The sequence below is a fragment of the Phodopus roborovskii genome, unplaced genomic scaffold (genome assembly GCF_943737965.1).
Source record: "Phodopus roborovskii unplaced genomic scaffold, PHOROB, whole genome shotgun sequence".
Taxonomy (NCBI): domain Eukaryota; kingdom Metazoa; phylum Chordata; class Mammalia; order Rodentia; family Cricetidae; genus Phodopus; species Phodopus roborovskii.
Genome location: NW_026125397.1, coordinates 2,755,412 through 2,768,861, shown reverse-complemented (window position 1 = coordinate 2,768,861; position 13,450 = coordinate 2,755,412). Strand labels below are relative to the sequence as shown.

The 13,450-nt window shown below is 40.4% G+C and overlaps 1 protein-coding gene across 1 annotated transcript in view; it reads left to right on the top strand.

The window, feature by feature from the left end:
* Pex7 (peroxisomal biogenesis factor 7) overlaps window positions 1–13,450 on the top strand; it is a 63,183-nt gene that overhangs the window by 28,232 nt on the left and 21,501 nt on the right. The window contains exons 7-8 of the mRNA XM_051175358.1: window positions 702–815; window positions 4,836–4,891. Coding sequence (XP_051031315.1) covers window positions 702–815; window positions 4,836–4,891 — 170 coding nt within the window. The remainder of the gene's footprint in view (window positions 1–701; window positions 816–4,835; window positions 4,892–13,450) is intronic.

Here is a 13,450-nt window from a genome sequence, read left to right as displayed (position 1 = left end):
CCCCTTTATCTGTCTCACTGATGTGGACTCCGGAGGTGTTTCTGCTAAGTTAAATTCAGTCCCTATCACTTGTGAACAAGTGACTGGCCTGTATTGTTATGAATTGGACTTAAGTGCTCCTAAAACAGGCAAAATAAGGAATAGATATTCTTAAAAGTGCTTGTTTGTTTTGGAAAGCTGCTTTGCAGTTTATGTAGTGTGTGTGTGTGTGTGTGTGTGTGTGTGTGTGTGTGTTGGACACTCGGGGATGAGTTCATGCTTGCTAGAGAATCTATCACTGAGCCACATTGCCAGCCCAGTGTCTTACATTTTGATGCCTGGTAAGACCTCAGAGCACATTCTAAACCTCTTGAAGAGAAAAGACAGGCTGATTTGTCACAATTTTAAAATCCCTTGTATCTATTACTACTTGAAAAGGTGAGTTAGACAGTGTTCGAGACTTTGCCTCTTTCTCTTGTGTGTGGTGTTCTGTCTTACATATTAAACATATTTAGTTTCTTGCCTGTCGAGTTATATATTGTTGTTTTTGTTGAGATGAATATTTTGGTTCCATTCTACGTTTGTTATACAACTTTAAAAAGTAGGTCCTGGGTATATATGTAACTACAAAAGTGTGTTCTTGTTTCTAGTGGGAAAACCTATTTAATTGCAAAGGCATCATAGTTTTGTTTTTATTTTTATTTTTTCTGAATTATTTTCAGAACTTGGTGGTGACAGGAGCAGTTGATTGTAGTTTGAGAGGCTGGGACTTAAGGAATGTACGACAACCTGTATTTGAACTTCTTGGTCACACGTACGCTATTAGGAGGGTGAAAGTAAGTCTTCATCTTTACTCTTTACACATAGAATAAAAACGTAAGCATCAGTATAGTCGATGAAGCCTGTATAAAAATATTTAGGGATTGAAGTTTTATAGTTCTGGGGATCAACCTGGGCATGGCACAGTAGTGCCCTACCACTACACCAGGGCTAGGCAGTGCCCACCACTACACCAGGGCTAGGCAGTGCCCACCACTACACCAGGGCTAGGCAGTGCCTACCACTACACCAGGGCTAGGCAGTGCCCACCACTACACCAGGGCTAGGCAGTGCCCACCACTACACCAGGGCTAGGCAGTGCCTACCACTACACCAGGGCTAGGCAGTGCCCACCACTACACCAGGGCTCAGGCTAGGCAGTGCCCACCACTACACCAGGGCTCAGGCTAGGCAGTGCCCACCACTACACCAGGGCTAGGCAGTGCCCTGCCACTACACCAGGGCTAGGCAGTGCCCTGCCACTACACCAGGGCTAGGCAGTGCCCACCACTACACCAGGGCTAGGCAGTGCCCACCACTACACCAGGGCTAGGCAGTGCCCACCACTACACCAGGGCTAGGCAGTGCCCACCACTACACCAGGGCTAGGCAGTGCCCACCACTACACCAGGGCTAGGCAGTGCCCACCACTACACCAGGGCTCAGGCTAGGCAGTGCCCACCACTACACCAGGGCTAGGCAGTGCCCACCACTACACCAGGGCTAGGCAGTGCCCACCACTACACCAGGGCTAGGCAGTGCCCACCACTACACCAGGGCTAGGCAGTGCCCACCACTACACCAGGGCTCAGGCTAGGCAGTGCCCACCACTACACCAGGGCTAGGCAGTGCCCACCACTACACCAGGGCTAGGCAGTGCCCACCACTACACCAGGGCTAGGCAGTGCCCTGCCACTACACCAGGGCTCAGGCTAGGCAGTGCCCACCACTACACCAGGGCTCAGGCTAGGCAGTGCCCACCACTACACCAGGGCTCAGGCTAGGCAGTGCCCACCACTACACCAGGGCTCAGGCTAGGCAGTGCTCCCCTGTTGAGCTATGTCCAAGTCTCTTGGTTTTCTGAGACAGGGTCTAACTGTATAGGCCAGGGGACCTCAAAATTAGAATCCTGCCTCCCAAGTGCTGGTATTATGGATTATTTCTTAAGTGTGTTTTTGTTATCCAACTAATGATAGTATTAGAAGTTAAATTAGGTCATACATTTGATTATGCTGGGATGACGTAAAGATATACTACTTGATGTTAAATAGAAACCATTTTTTTTCATGTTGGTATCAGTCAATTGGCTATGTCGTCCTCCCCCCCCCCCCCCCCCCCCCGTTTTTTGAGACAGGGTTTCTCTGTATTGCTTTGGAGCCCATCCTGGAACTAGCTCTGTAGACCAAGCTGGCCTTGAACTCACAGAGATCCACATGCCTCTGCCTACTGAGTGCTGGGATTAAAGGTGTGTACCACCAATGCCCAGCTGGCTATGTCTTTAACATTATTTTTGGCTGTAGTAGTTTATATTTAGGGTTTATATGTTTCATAATCGCCTATTCATTGAGAGTATGTATTTGATGCTATGGAGAGATGGTGATTTTTTTTTTTCTCTAGTATGATGATGTATATAAAAGCTCACAAATGTGTGAGGTGTAGAAACTTGCTAGTCTATGAACAGAAGACGAGCTAACTTTTTGATGCTGCCACCAATAGGTTTTCCTCCATTTTAAGAGAACTTAATTTAGTTCCTTAACTTCTGGTCAGGCAATTCTGCTGTGTTACTGTGAAAGACTCCTGACTAGGTGGCATCTCCTGATTATCAAGTTTTTATGCCAAGAGCTACAAAGTACTTTACGTCTTTCCAATATGATAGTCCTTCATTATTCCTATTTTAAATATTCCAAATAATTAAGTTAATATTTTAAAATTTACTAATTTCAAATACTATGTAGTACATAGTAGCATTTTACTTTCATTAATTTGTAAATGTTTTTATGTAGTCTTTGAGAATTTCATACATGCATACAAAATATTTTGGTCACTCTACTCTTCCTCCAACTTGACCAAGCAAGACACCTAGCTCATCCCCTTCCCAACTTCATGTCCCCCTTTTTCCTTTTTATCTCTTTCTTAAAAACTGCTGAGCCCAGGTAGAGCTGCCGCATACACATGGACACAGGACCCTCCATGAGAGCCTGTGCATCCTACCAGAGAAAACGGACTCCCTCCCCCAGCAGCCGTTGCCTGACAGTAGCTCTCAGTTGTAGATGGGTCCCAGGAGCCCTCTGCTGTTTGAGCTGCCTTGCTCTCTGTCCTGGTCTTGGGCAGGGCGTATGGAGCAGCACAGCCGTGGGAGTTCATGAGCACAAGAGCTGCCATGTTCAGAGGACATTGTTTGACCGCACTCCTGCCAATTCCCAGCTCTGACAGTCTACCCCTGCTCTCTTCCCGTGTGCATGAGCTTTGGTAGAAAGGGGATGACATGGATGGCCTCCTGTTTTGGACCAAGCAAATGCATAGTCACACATTTTCTACACTTTAGTTGACAGTTTCTGTGATAACCACCATCTACTGCAAAAATAAAAATAAGCTCTTTTATGTTTTTAATAATAGTTTTATATGGACAGGTTTTATTAGTAGAAAGGATTTTTTTTTATTTCAGATTTTTTTCCCCTGAGGCCAAATTAAGGTAATGTAGTAAAAGTGCTTGGAAACTGTGTAACATGCAATCTGGGTATAGCTATGGGGGTTGGATTTTGACTCAGTTGATAGAGTGCTTCCTTAGCATAGAGTCCTGGGATTGTCCCCATTGCCACATAAAGCTGGGCATGATGGTGCATGCCTGTAATACCAGCACTTGGAAGGTAGAAGTGTCTTGAGTTAAGATGACCCTCAACTTCTTAACAGGCTGGGGCTGGCCTATGCTGCATGAGACCCTCCTCCACCAGATGCACTTATTTAAGTATGTGTAGCTGTTCAGATCGGATAAAGCCTGTGACCATGCTCCATAGCAGAGTACTTTCTCTGAAGGGCATGAGGCCCTTCAATCTCTAGGACTCCACACTAAATACCAATAAGTAAAAGCAACATACCGTGCTAGTAAAACAAATGCTCATCAGATACGATTGCTATGACAGTCGATTGGTTGTTTATCATTTATGTTGGTGCTACTTGATACACTGGTTACATTTTATGACAGAAGTTTCATGGTGGCAAGGCAGGTGGCTTGAACTAGCTTGATCTGGGATTATGGGAGCCTGTAGAGTGGTTTGCTCATGTCGCCTGGATTGGTGACAGGTGAAGCAGCTTCTAGTTCCCACATCTATACTTGTAGCTCCAACAGTGAGTCCCCATGTCCAGAAGAGCCCCAACTAGGCACCAGCTCTTCAAATACATGAGCCTGTCAGGGACATTTCCCATTTAAACTGGGGCTCGGGATTTAAGGTTTGTATTTTTAACTTTGGTGTCATTTTTCATGAGCTATTATATATAACTAACATTCAATTATTTAAAAATTAATATTTAATATTTAAGTGATTATTTTGCTGAGAGTGTATGAACATCAAATGTATTCATATAATGGTTAAATTCTTTAGTTGTTGTCTGTCTATATTCTACCACACACTTCATTTCTTATATTTGTAGAGTCATGTTTACATAGCTAGTAAAAATATTTAGTTTTGCAAGACAGAGTTTCTCTGTGTAGTACCCTTGGCTGTTCTAGAACTCTCACTGTAGTCCAGGATGGCCTTGAACTCACAGAGATCACCTTCTGCCTTCCCAGTGCTGGACTTTTTTTTTTTTTCTTGTATTATAAATTATCTCTATGAAGCTTGAAGGATTTTCTTTGGAGAATGTAAAAATAAAAATTTTGCTATAAATGGATACTTGAATGGTCAAAATAAATGAGTATGTAAGGCCCAGGAAGGCACAATTTTAAGCTGACATTCCTGGGTCTCAGTTGGTTGTGATTATGGAGAGATTGTTACAGTAGCAGCCTGTGACTACATCTGACATTTTTTTTTCTCCTGCAGTTTTCACCCTTTCATGCTTCAGTGCTGGCCTCTTGTTCCTATGATTTTACTGTAAGGTACTAAGATTTTTCTAAATACATTTTGTGTGCAATACCAAGTAGCATTCATATTTGCAACTTTTCTGGGGCAATGAATTGTTTTACTAACACTGTGTAACTTTCCTGCCATTTCCTCCTAACTAGTCACTCTGGAGACCATGTCCTCTTGTCCTGTGTGCTCTAAAGTCAGTCTTGGTTTGCACGAGGACACTAAGCATTAAGCTTACACTGATCTTGTTGTGTTAAGCACCCAAAGCTCCTCTCCAATTCCTTCCCACTCAGCGTCCGATCTGGCAGGATTTCCGCGACTGTCCATCTCCTTCTGATAGAACAGATTGAAGTAGTGTCTTGAGAGAAAGCACACACCTCTAACTTGTAAGAATGAAGACAAGCTGGCTGGAGAAGTGGCTCAGCGGTTTAGAGCACTAGCTGCTCTTCTAGAGGACCCAGGTTCAATTCCCAGCACCCACTTAGCAGCTCACAATGGTCTGTAACTCCATGTCCAGTTCTTCTGACATCCTCACACAGATATATATGCAGGAAACAAAAATCAGTCACATACATTTTCAAAAAAGAATGCAAACTGGGGAATAGAATCACAATATAGTCAGGGGTCGGGTGTGGGGGGAGAGGGACAGTGTTGTTTTGCTTACTGGTCTTGACTCATGTACCCACTCTGCCTGTGAACACCATGTGCAGCTGAGGATGACCTTGCTCTCCTGATTCTCTTACCCCCGCCCCTCTGATGCTGGGATCAAAGGCATGAGCCACTACATCCAGCCACATTTTGTTTTTAAATAATGCATATGAAGTATTAAGACATGATTGCAGAGTTTTTAGCTTGTGGAGGTTTAGAAGACCAATGGACAGCAGGAAAACTTGCAGCTTACTTGCCATCCACCCCAGGCATTTCCAGACAGTTAGAGCTGGTATGTAGGTCTTAAAGTCCGTTAATTTACTGATAATTGAGTCTGCAAGAATGAATGCGCTAAGTGGGGATGAGTGAGCAGAAAGCAGAGCAGGGCACTGTTTGCAGTAGAGAGCTACATTGGGGGGAAGAGGCAGGAAGAGCCCTGAGCAGCATATTACACGAGCTGCGTAGAAAGGATGGTCTTGTGTCACAGCTAGGCTGAGCAGGATGCACAGGCGACTCAGAATCTTCCCTGTCACATCTTGTCGCTTGTGTGACTCAAGGATTTAGATTTTGATTTCCAAAGTTTTCTGTGTCTGAAACTGATCACCTTTACCAACTACAAATTGATCTTTTGATGACTTTGTTGCCATCCTTTTAGAGCAGTTAGCATGGTGGGTGTTAATACTGAAACTGATGATGTATGGTTATTCTATAATATAAAATGTAAGTTTGTGTTATATTTATTTTAAGAATGTGTACATCATGTCAAATAGGAGCTTTGAGTCTTACAAATGTAAGTATAATAGGTTATGTTTCCATAAGTCATAAAAGTTATAGAGCTGATATATAATCTCATATTGTAGACTACCTGCTGCTTATTTTGGTGCTCCTTTTATTTATTTGTGTGTGTGGGGGAGATGGGGGGACACATGGTTGGAAGTTAGAACACAACTTGGGGTTCCTGGGAAAACCCAGGGATCAAACCCAGGTCAGGTCATCAGGCTTGGATGCAAGAGCCTTCCCCTGCTCAGCTGTCCCGCAGCCTCCTGGTAAATTACTTAATAAAGTTGAAGTTGAGTCAGAACTTTGGGTTTTATAAAAAATGATTAAACTCCCCACAACTAAGACACAGTGCACCTCATAAATATATCCCTTGTCTGTCCTATGCTGGTTCTGCTTAAGACTTTTATTTTGTTGTTGTATGAAAGCAATGTGTCTTTAGCAGCAACTGTGCTTTGCACTTTAGCTTTTCCTGGACTAGCAGTATGGTTCAATACTCTCTTTAAAAAAATAAATAAATAATTTAATTTTAGTAGCAAATATTTTTCTTTTTAATTAAAATTTTCTTAAATTAAAATGTAATTACATCATTTTAACCCTTTCCTTTCTTCCCTCCAACCTTTCCCATGTCACCATCTCATTTCATCTTAAATTGATGGCCTCTTTTTCTTTGATTATTATTGTTACATATATATATATGTATGTATATGTATATACATACATATACATAGAGCCTGCTGAGTCCATTTCGTGTGGCTTGTAAGTATATAACTTTAGGGCTGATCACGTTGCCAATCTTCTTTTTCAATGCTGGTCAGCAACAGAGAGTCAGAGCTCCTGTGACCCTGTGACCTCCAGGAGGAGCAACACAGCAGTGTGTCTTGATGCTGTGATAAATATGTTTCTAAGTTAAAGTATTTCTAGTCTGTGATGGCTTTACCAAAATATAACCTCATCATGATGCGATGTCTCTACATTGATTGTTTCTGAATTTTACTAAGTCTAAAATGTTTCATGGGCAGGCTGGTGGAATGGCTCAGCAGGTAGAGTCTGCCACCAAGCCTGATTCCCTGAGCTCTGTTTCTGGGGTCTATATGGTAGAAAGAGAGAAGCAACTCCTGTAGGTTGCCCTTTGACCTCTTCATACACGCTATCTCCAACAAATAAATGTAATAAAAATTAAAAATGTTTCATAGTACATTCTTATGTATCTGTGGATATTATCAACATAGATTTTTAGCATATTATCTATTTCCTATTATAGTCTCTGTTAGGCTTATTGTTTATCCTATTAAGCCATGTTTGCTGTGCTAGCAAAGCATAAGCATGATTTGAGTTTTAAGTGCTTCTTATTTGTTTCTTACCAAGTATATCAGCCATTTCATAAACAAAACCAGCAAATTAAGTTTTTGGTATGTGTGACAACCTTAAGAAAGCCATCCAATGATGATTTTTTTTATTAGAAAGATCAACATACTGTCTTCTATGTTGTAGCAAATATGTATCAGGTAATTATAGATACAATTTTCATAGTTAATAAAGCTAAAATGATCATTTTAGCCTCAGAGTTAACACTTTAGATTCTTGATATTTTCATAGATATTCCAACCTTTAAAATATCTTTATACATGACCTTCAGTAGTAATAAATTAAATTAAAACTTAATTTTTTAAGATAAAAAGAAAAATATGATAAGAATTTAATGCTATTACTATAAAACTGTGTGCACTCATGTTTCATATGATGTCTCTTGACCTAGCAGTATCAATGCTTCAGTCCTTTTCAGTCCCAGAATTGTACAGATGTTATAATGGTTTGAAAACCGCCCTCACAGGCTAATATGTTTGAATACTTGGTCCCTGGTGAAACTGTTTGGGAAGGATTAAGAGCTGTTCTTATTGAAGGAGATGTGTCACTGGGAACAGGCTTTGAGGTTTCAAAAAACGATAGCATTCCCAGTTAGCTCAGTGTTTCCTGTTTATGAGTAAGGATGTTAGCTCTCAGGTACTGTGCTAGGACCATGCCTGCCAGCCTAATGCCATGCTTCTGGCCAGGATGATCATATCCTCCACCCCTCTAGAATTGTAAACCCCCAATTAAAACCTTGGTCTTGGTGTATTAGTGTAACACTAGACAAGTAAGTTAGGCAGATGTTTACAGCCTTAAAAGCCACAGCAATTTATATGTCTGTTATTTTCTACCAGGCACTGTAATAGACAGATTGAAGTATGTGGCCAAGGAAATAGTGACTTAAAATTTGTAATTATTTTGTCTTTAACTTGTTGGTGTGATGAAATATGTGAGAAGATAAAACATCAGGGAAGAAAGGTGTCTTTTGTTTACAGTTAAGCACCGCCATAGTGAGGCAAGTGTTCACATTGTGTCAGGAAGCAGGGACAGGACAGGAAGTTCCTGGGGTTAAGAGACCTTAAGAGTTGCCTTCACAACCCACTTGCTCCAGTGAGGTCCCACTTCAAGTCCCGTCCCCAGCTGGGGTCCAAGTAGTCAAACATATGAGCCTCTAGAAGACAGTTTACATTCACACCATGGGAGGGGATGTTAAAAAGGAAGGTTTGGAGAGAACAGGCTTAAACCTGCCAGCTTTGTTGGCATAGTAAAAGATATGTAGTCACAAATACAGATAGAAAATACTGAAGATATACTCTAGAATCATTAGGGCTTAGCTGTATACTTGCGTGTCCTCAGTGGAATCAGAACATCTACTAGCAAGTTACCTGAACACTATGGCTTAGATTCTACACCTATGGAATAGAGATGATAGGACATGCAGCCTGAGATTGTTGTGATGACCTAGTGAACTAACATAAACAAATATTGCCACACTAGGTGCTATCCACTTGCCCTGTTACTGTCACCTGTAAAGCAAAATTAGTAGTGACAGAAGACCGTCTGTCTCTTTGAACTTAAGGCCCCTTTCAGCTCTAATCCTCAAGGGTGAAGGAATCACTTTTATTTGAGAACAAGGAAAACAATCTACTCTTGACATTTTGTTGCTCTCTTCCCCTTGAAGTTGGGAGAGTAGTAAAACTGGAGGAGGGTAGGAAGTTACAGAAACAGTCCTGTCCCTCCACATCTCTTACACTGGAGAAATTTGCAAACACCCTCTGGTAGGCATTTATAATGCAGAGCATGTGTGGACCTTTGAGTCAATTGACTTGAGGTGAAAAGGTGCCTCCTCCTTTTGCTAATCATGGATTAAAGGAAATAATGTCTCTTTGTATAGAAATGTTTAGAGCATTTGATGAAGTAGTACCAAAATGTTCTTGGCACATTAGTGTCTGAAAAATAGCAGATGGTCTAAATTAGATGCTAATAGTAATGTTTCCTATTTTAAAATGTAAGAACTGCAGGGAGACTTGAGGTGTTAGCCATTCATGCTTTACCTAGTATTTCATTAATAAGATAATTATATTGTTTGAAGCCACTGAGGAGCCATGTGAGTAGGAGTTTTTTTGCACTGTGAAGGTGAGGTAGAAGCTGCACCCAGCAGGATAGTACAGTGGCAACCAGAACAGGGGTCACCATGCAATAGTGAGTATGTGCAGCATTTGTTGAGATCCATAGCTAAACGGCCTCTTCTATGTTTCTTACTATTTAAGTTTACTCCCTAAATTACTATGTATTATGTACATTTTTTGTTAAAGTATTCTTATTCTTATGCAGACAACATGATACAATAGAAAAAGAGAGTTTACTGGATTTTTTTTTTTTTTACTCTTTTTAGTCTTTACTCTTTTAGCTTTTGAGGGTCTTGACACCCAGCTCCCAAATAATGCACATGGAGTTTTATTCTTACTTATAAATGCCTGGCCTTATCTTGGCTTGTTTCTAGCCAGCTTTTCTTAACTTAAATTATCCCATCTACCTTTTCTTTCTGGGCATTTTCCTTTTCTTCTGTATATCTTACTTTCACTCTTGCTCAGTGTCTGGCGGGGTGGCTGGGTGGATGGGTGGATGGGTGGCTGGGTGGCTGGGTGGATGGGTGGCTGGGTGGATGGGTGGCTGGGTGGATGGGTGGATGGGTGGATGGGTGGATGGGTGGCTGGGTGGATGGGTGGCTGGGTGGCTGGGTGGATGGGTGGATGGGTGGATGGGTGGATGGGTGGATGGGTGGCTGGGTGGATGGGTGGATGGGTGGATGGGTGGATGGGTGGATGGGTGGCTGGCCCCTGGCATCCTCCTCTCCTTGTTCTTCTCTCTTGCTCCCTCCTCCTCTTTTCTCTCCAGATTTCTCCTTCTGTTTATTCTCTCTGCCTATCCTTGCTCCTGCCTCGTTATTGGCCATCAAGTGTTTTAGACAGGCAAAGAATCACAGCTTCACAAAGTTAAACCAATGCAGCATAAATAAAAGCAACACATCTTTATATAGTTAAACAAATGTTTCAGAGCATAAACAAATGTAACATACATTAAAATAACATTCTACAACAGTTTACAAGACTAGGTTTTTCTATCACCAGATATATTTCACATGTATATATAAACTGTATATATCATATATACTCAATTATATACTCATACTTAGTTACTAATATTTATTACGTTTTTAGCATTTGGTATACTTAAGCTATATACTCAGTTATTTAATGTATAACTTTATTTAATTGAGTAATAATTAATCTCTTATATGGTCCATCTCCCTTACCTTTTTTTCTTCTGTAATGTTTTTTAATGACATTTTAAGTATCTTTAAATAGAAGCTGTATACGTCATATCTGGCAATCCAATAAATTTTAGTTTTCTTATTTAAATTTTGCACTTATGTAGTACTAGTTCACTATAAATCTGTGTTCTAATATTTATGTTTAAATTTATAAAATTTATAAAAACTAACAAAATCAGTGACACTCAAGGTACAATACCTGGAATTTATTTTTAAATGAGTTAGAAAAAATATTACACACACACACACACACACACATCGTATATGTAGAAAGAGGAAGATAAGCAAATACAGTAAAATTTTAATAGTTGGTGAACAAGAAAAATATATATGGCATTTGTTATATCAATATTAGAATTTTTGGTTGGCGTAGTAATTTTCAAAATAAAAAACTCAAGGAAAAGTAAGATATTTACTCATGCTAAATGTGATGCTAAAATGTTTCTTACTAATGCCTTTTAATAGTGTGACAAAGTATTTAATTTGGAATGAGATAAAGATTGGTTATATTACTGCATAGCAGGAGAATGATCTTTAATTGGATTGTACTAACTTAGAATCTGGACGAAGTGCACCACCAGCCAAGTCCCTTTTATCCTTGTCACACTCACTCATGGGATCTGCCTGTCTGCCACCAGTGTCAGCTCCTGTATGGCTGACGGGCTTTTTGATCCTTGTGTTTATTAGCAGAGATTTCCACAGGCAGATACTCCTCTTTTCCCCTTCCCCTAAAAAAAGGTCAGCCAGAGTAAACAGACAGTATAGCTGAATATGTACTCTGTCTCACAGACCTTTCATTTCAGCTTTACCTAGCCCCTTACCCACAAAAAAAAAAAAAAAAAAAAAAAAAAAAAAGGTCAGTGAAAGCAAACAGATAGGAAATGTGGCCGAGTTGCAGCCATGTAGCTTCTGATGACTGTTTTTTTAAGGCAGTTTCTAATCCCCCTACAGTTTTCATCACATGGCTAATGGTATGATGTTAATTGTTAACCTTTGCAAGGCCTGTGACTGGATTCATAAATGGTCAAAGATGTGTCTAAATGCTACACCTGCGAGATGTGCTAAACAAAAGACCTCTGTCGGCTAAGCACATTTTTCTATGTTGCAGCACAGTTTGAGCCACCTCTCTGATATAAGTGGGATTTCTCAATGTAGTTGCTTTGCCTTTCTTCTTAAGAAGGATATCTGTTCCCATATTTGTTTAATTCTTGCAAGGACACTTTAGTATTAAATGCATTTTGTGTTAACAGAGCACATTGTTTGATTCCAGGATAGTATTTGTATATTTTATTGTTCGTCTATAGCGATTGGGATATGCTAAGTAAATTTTCACAAATGCAGGTGAATTTACATTAGATGTAAAATGATGACAATTTTGATCATTCTGATTATAAAAGCTCACACACGTGGTTTCACTTTGGTTATGTTTGAAATAGTCATTAAGAAAATGGGATTTAATGCAGACCACCCCGTTTGAGTGGGAAAATGTCTTTAAGGAGAACTGGGCTGTTCTGTTGTGTTTAAGTTAGGGCTGCCTGATGAGAGGTGGAGTAGCCCCAAACTCTTGGGGGTAGTTATACTGGTGTCCCCATCAATAAGTAGGATTTGCATGCAGGTATTTTCAGTTTGTTCTACAATTACAAAGTAGTATGTGAAATACTCTTAAGTTGCTATTTCCCACATGCTGGGTACAACTCCCTGTCAGTTCTTGCCATATTTTAAAGTTCTTGCCAAGTTTAAAAAAATTGAAATAATTTCCTATAAAATGAGAGAACATACATTACTTAAGAAGAACTCGTGAGGCTTTTGCATTTAAGTACCCTGATTTTAAGTACAGGATATTTTCAGAATTCTTTAATAAAATGCTTTTCTTTAGATAAGAGCATGTCTAATCCATAGGGTAATGCAGGCACATGAATAGACGGGAAGGGAGGGAGGGATTACGCCTTGGTTTAGTGCAGTGTAAGGCACTGCTTTGAACCTGAATTGTGTTGATTAGTTCCAATGGAAAATTTATGGATTTTGACAGCTAATTTGCATTATATTTTAAGAGTTCTGTTGTGTATTTCAATAAGGCACTGAAGTAAGTAAATTCTGTGTATGTTTTCTCTTAAGAGTGTTTTGCTTTGTCTCAGACAATATCTGAAAATGAAAAAGGGCTCAGTAATTCTGAGTATATTATGTAGAAAGATGAAGTCAGAAAGAAGGATAAGAATTGAGAGTGATCTCTGCAGCAAGGGTGGAAAGGCTGTGCAGGAGACCACCGCTCCACTGGGGACCGCATGTGTGCATGTGGTTTTTAATAGGTACCGGGGTAGTTGAGCAGAAATCCTTGGTCTTTCCTCCTGCTCGCTATTTGCACAAGAGTGAGACTGTTTACTCAGATCAACTGGGTTCTACACATCAGCTGGTCATAGTTTAATATGCTCTGAGAACTCAGGGGTAAATAATTCACCCTTGAAGTCTGTCCTGAAACCCC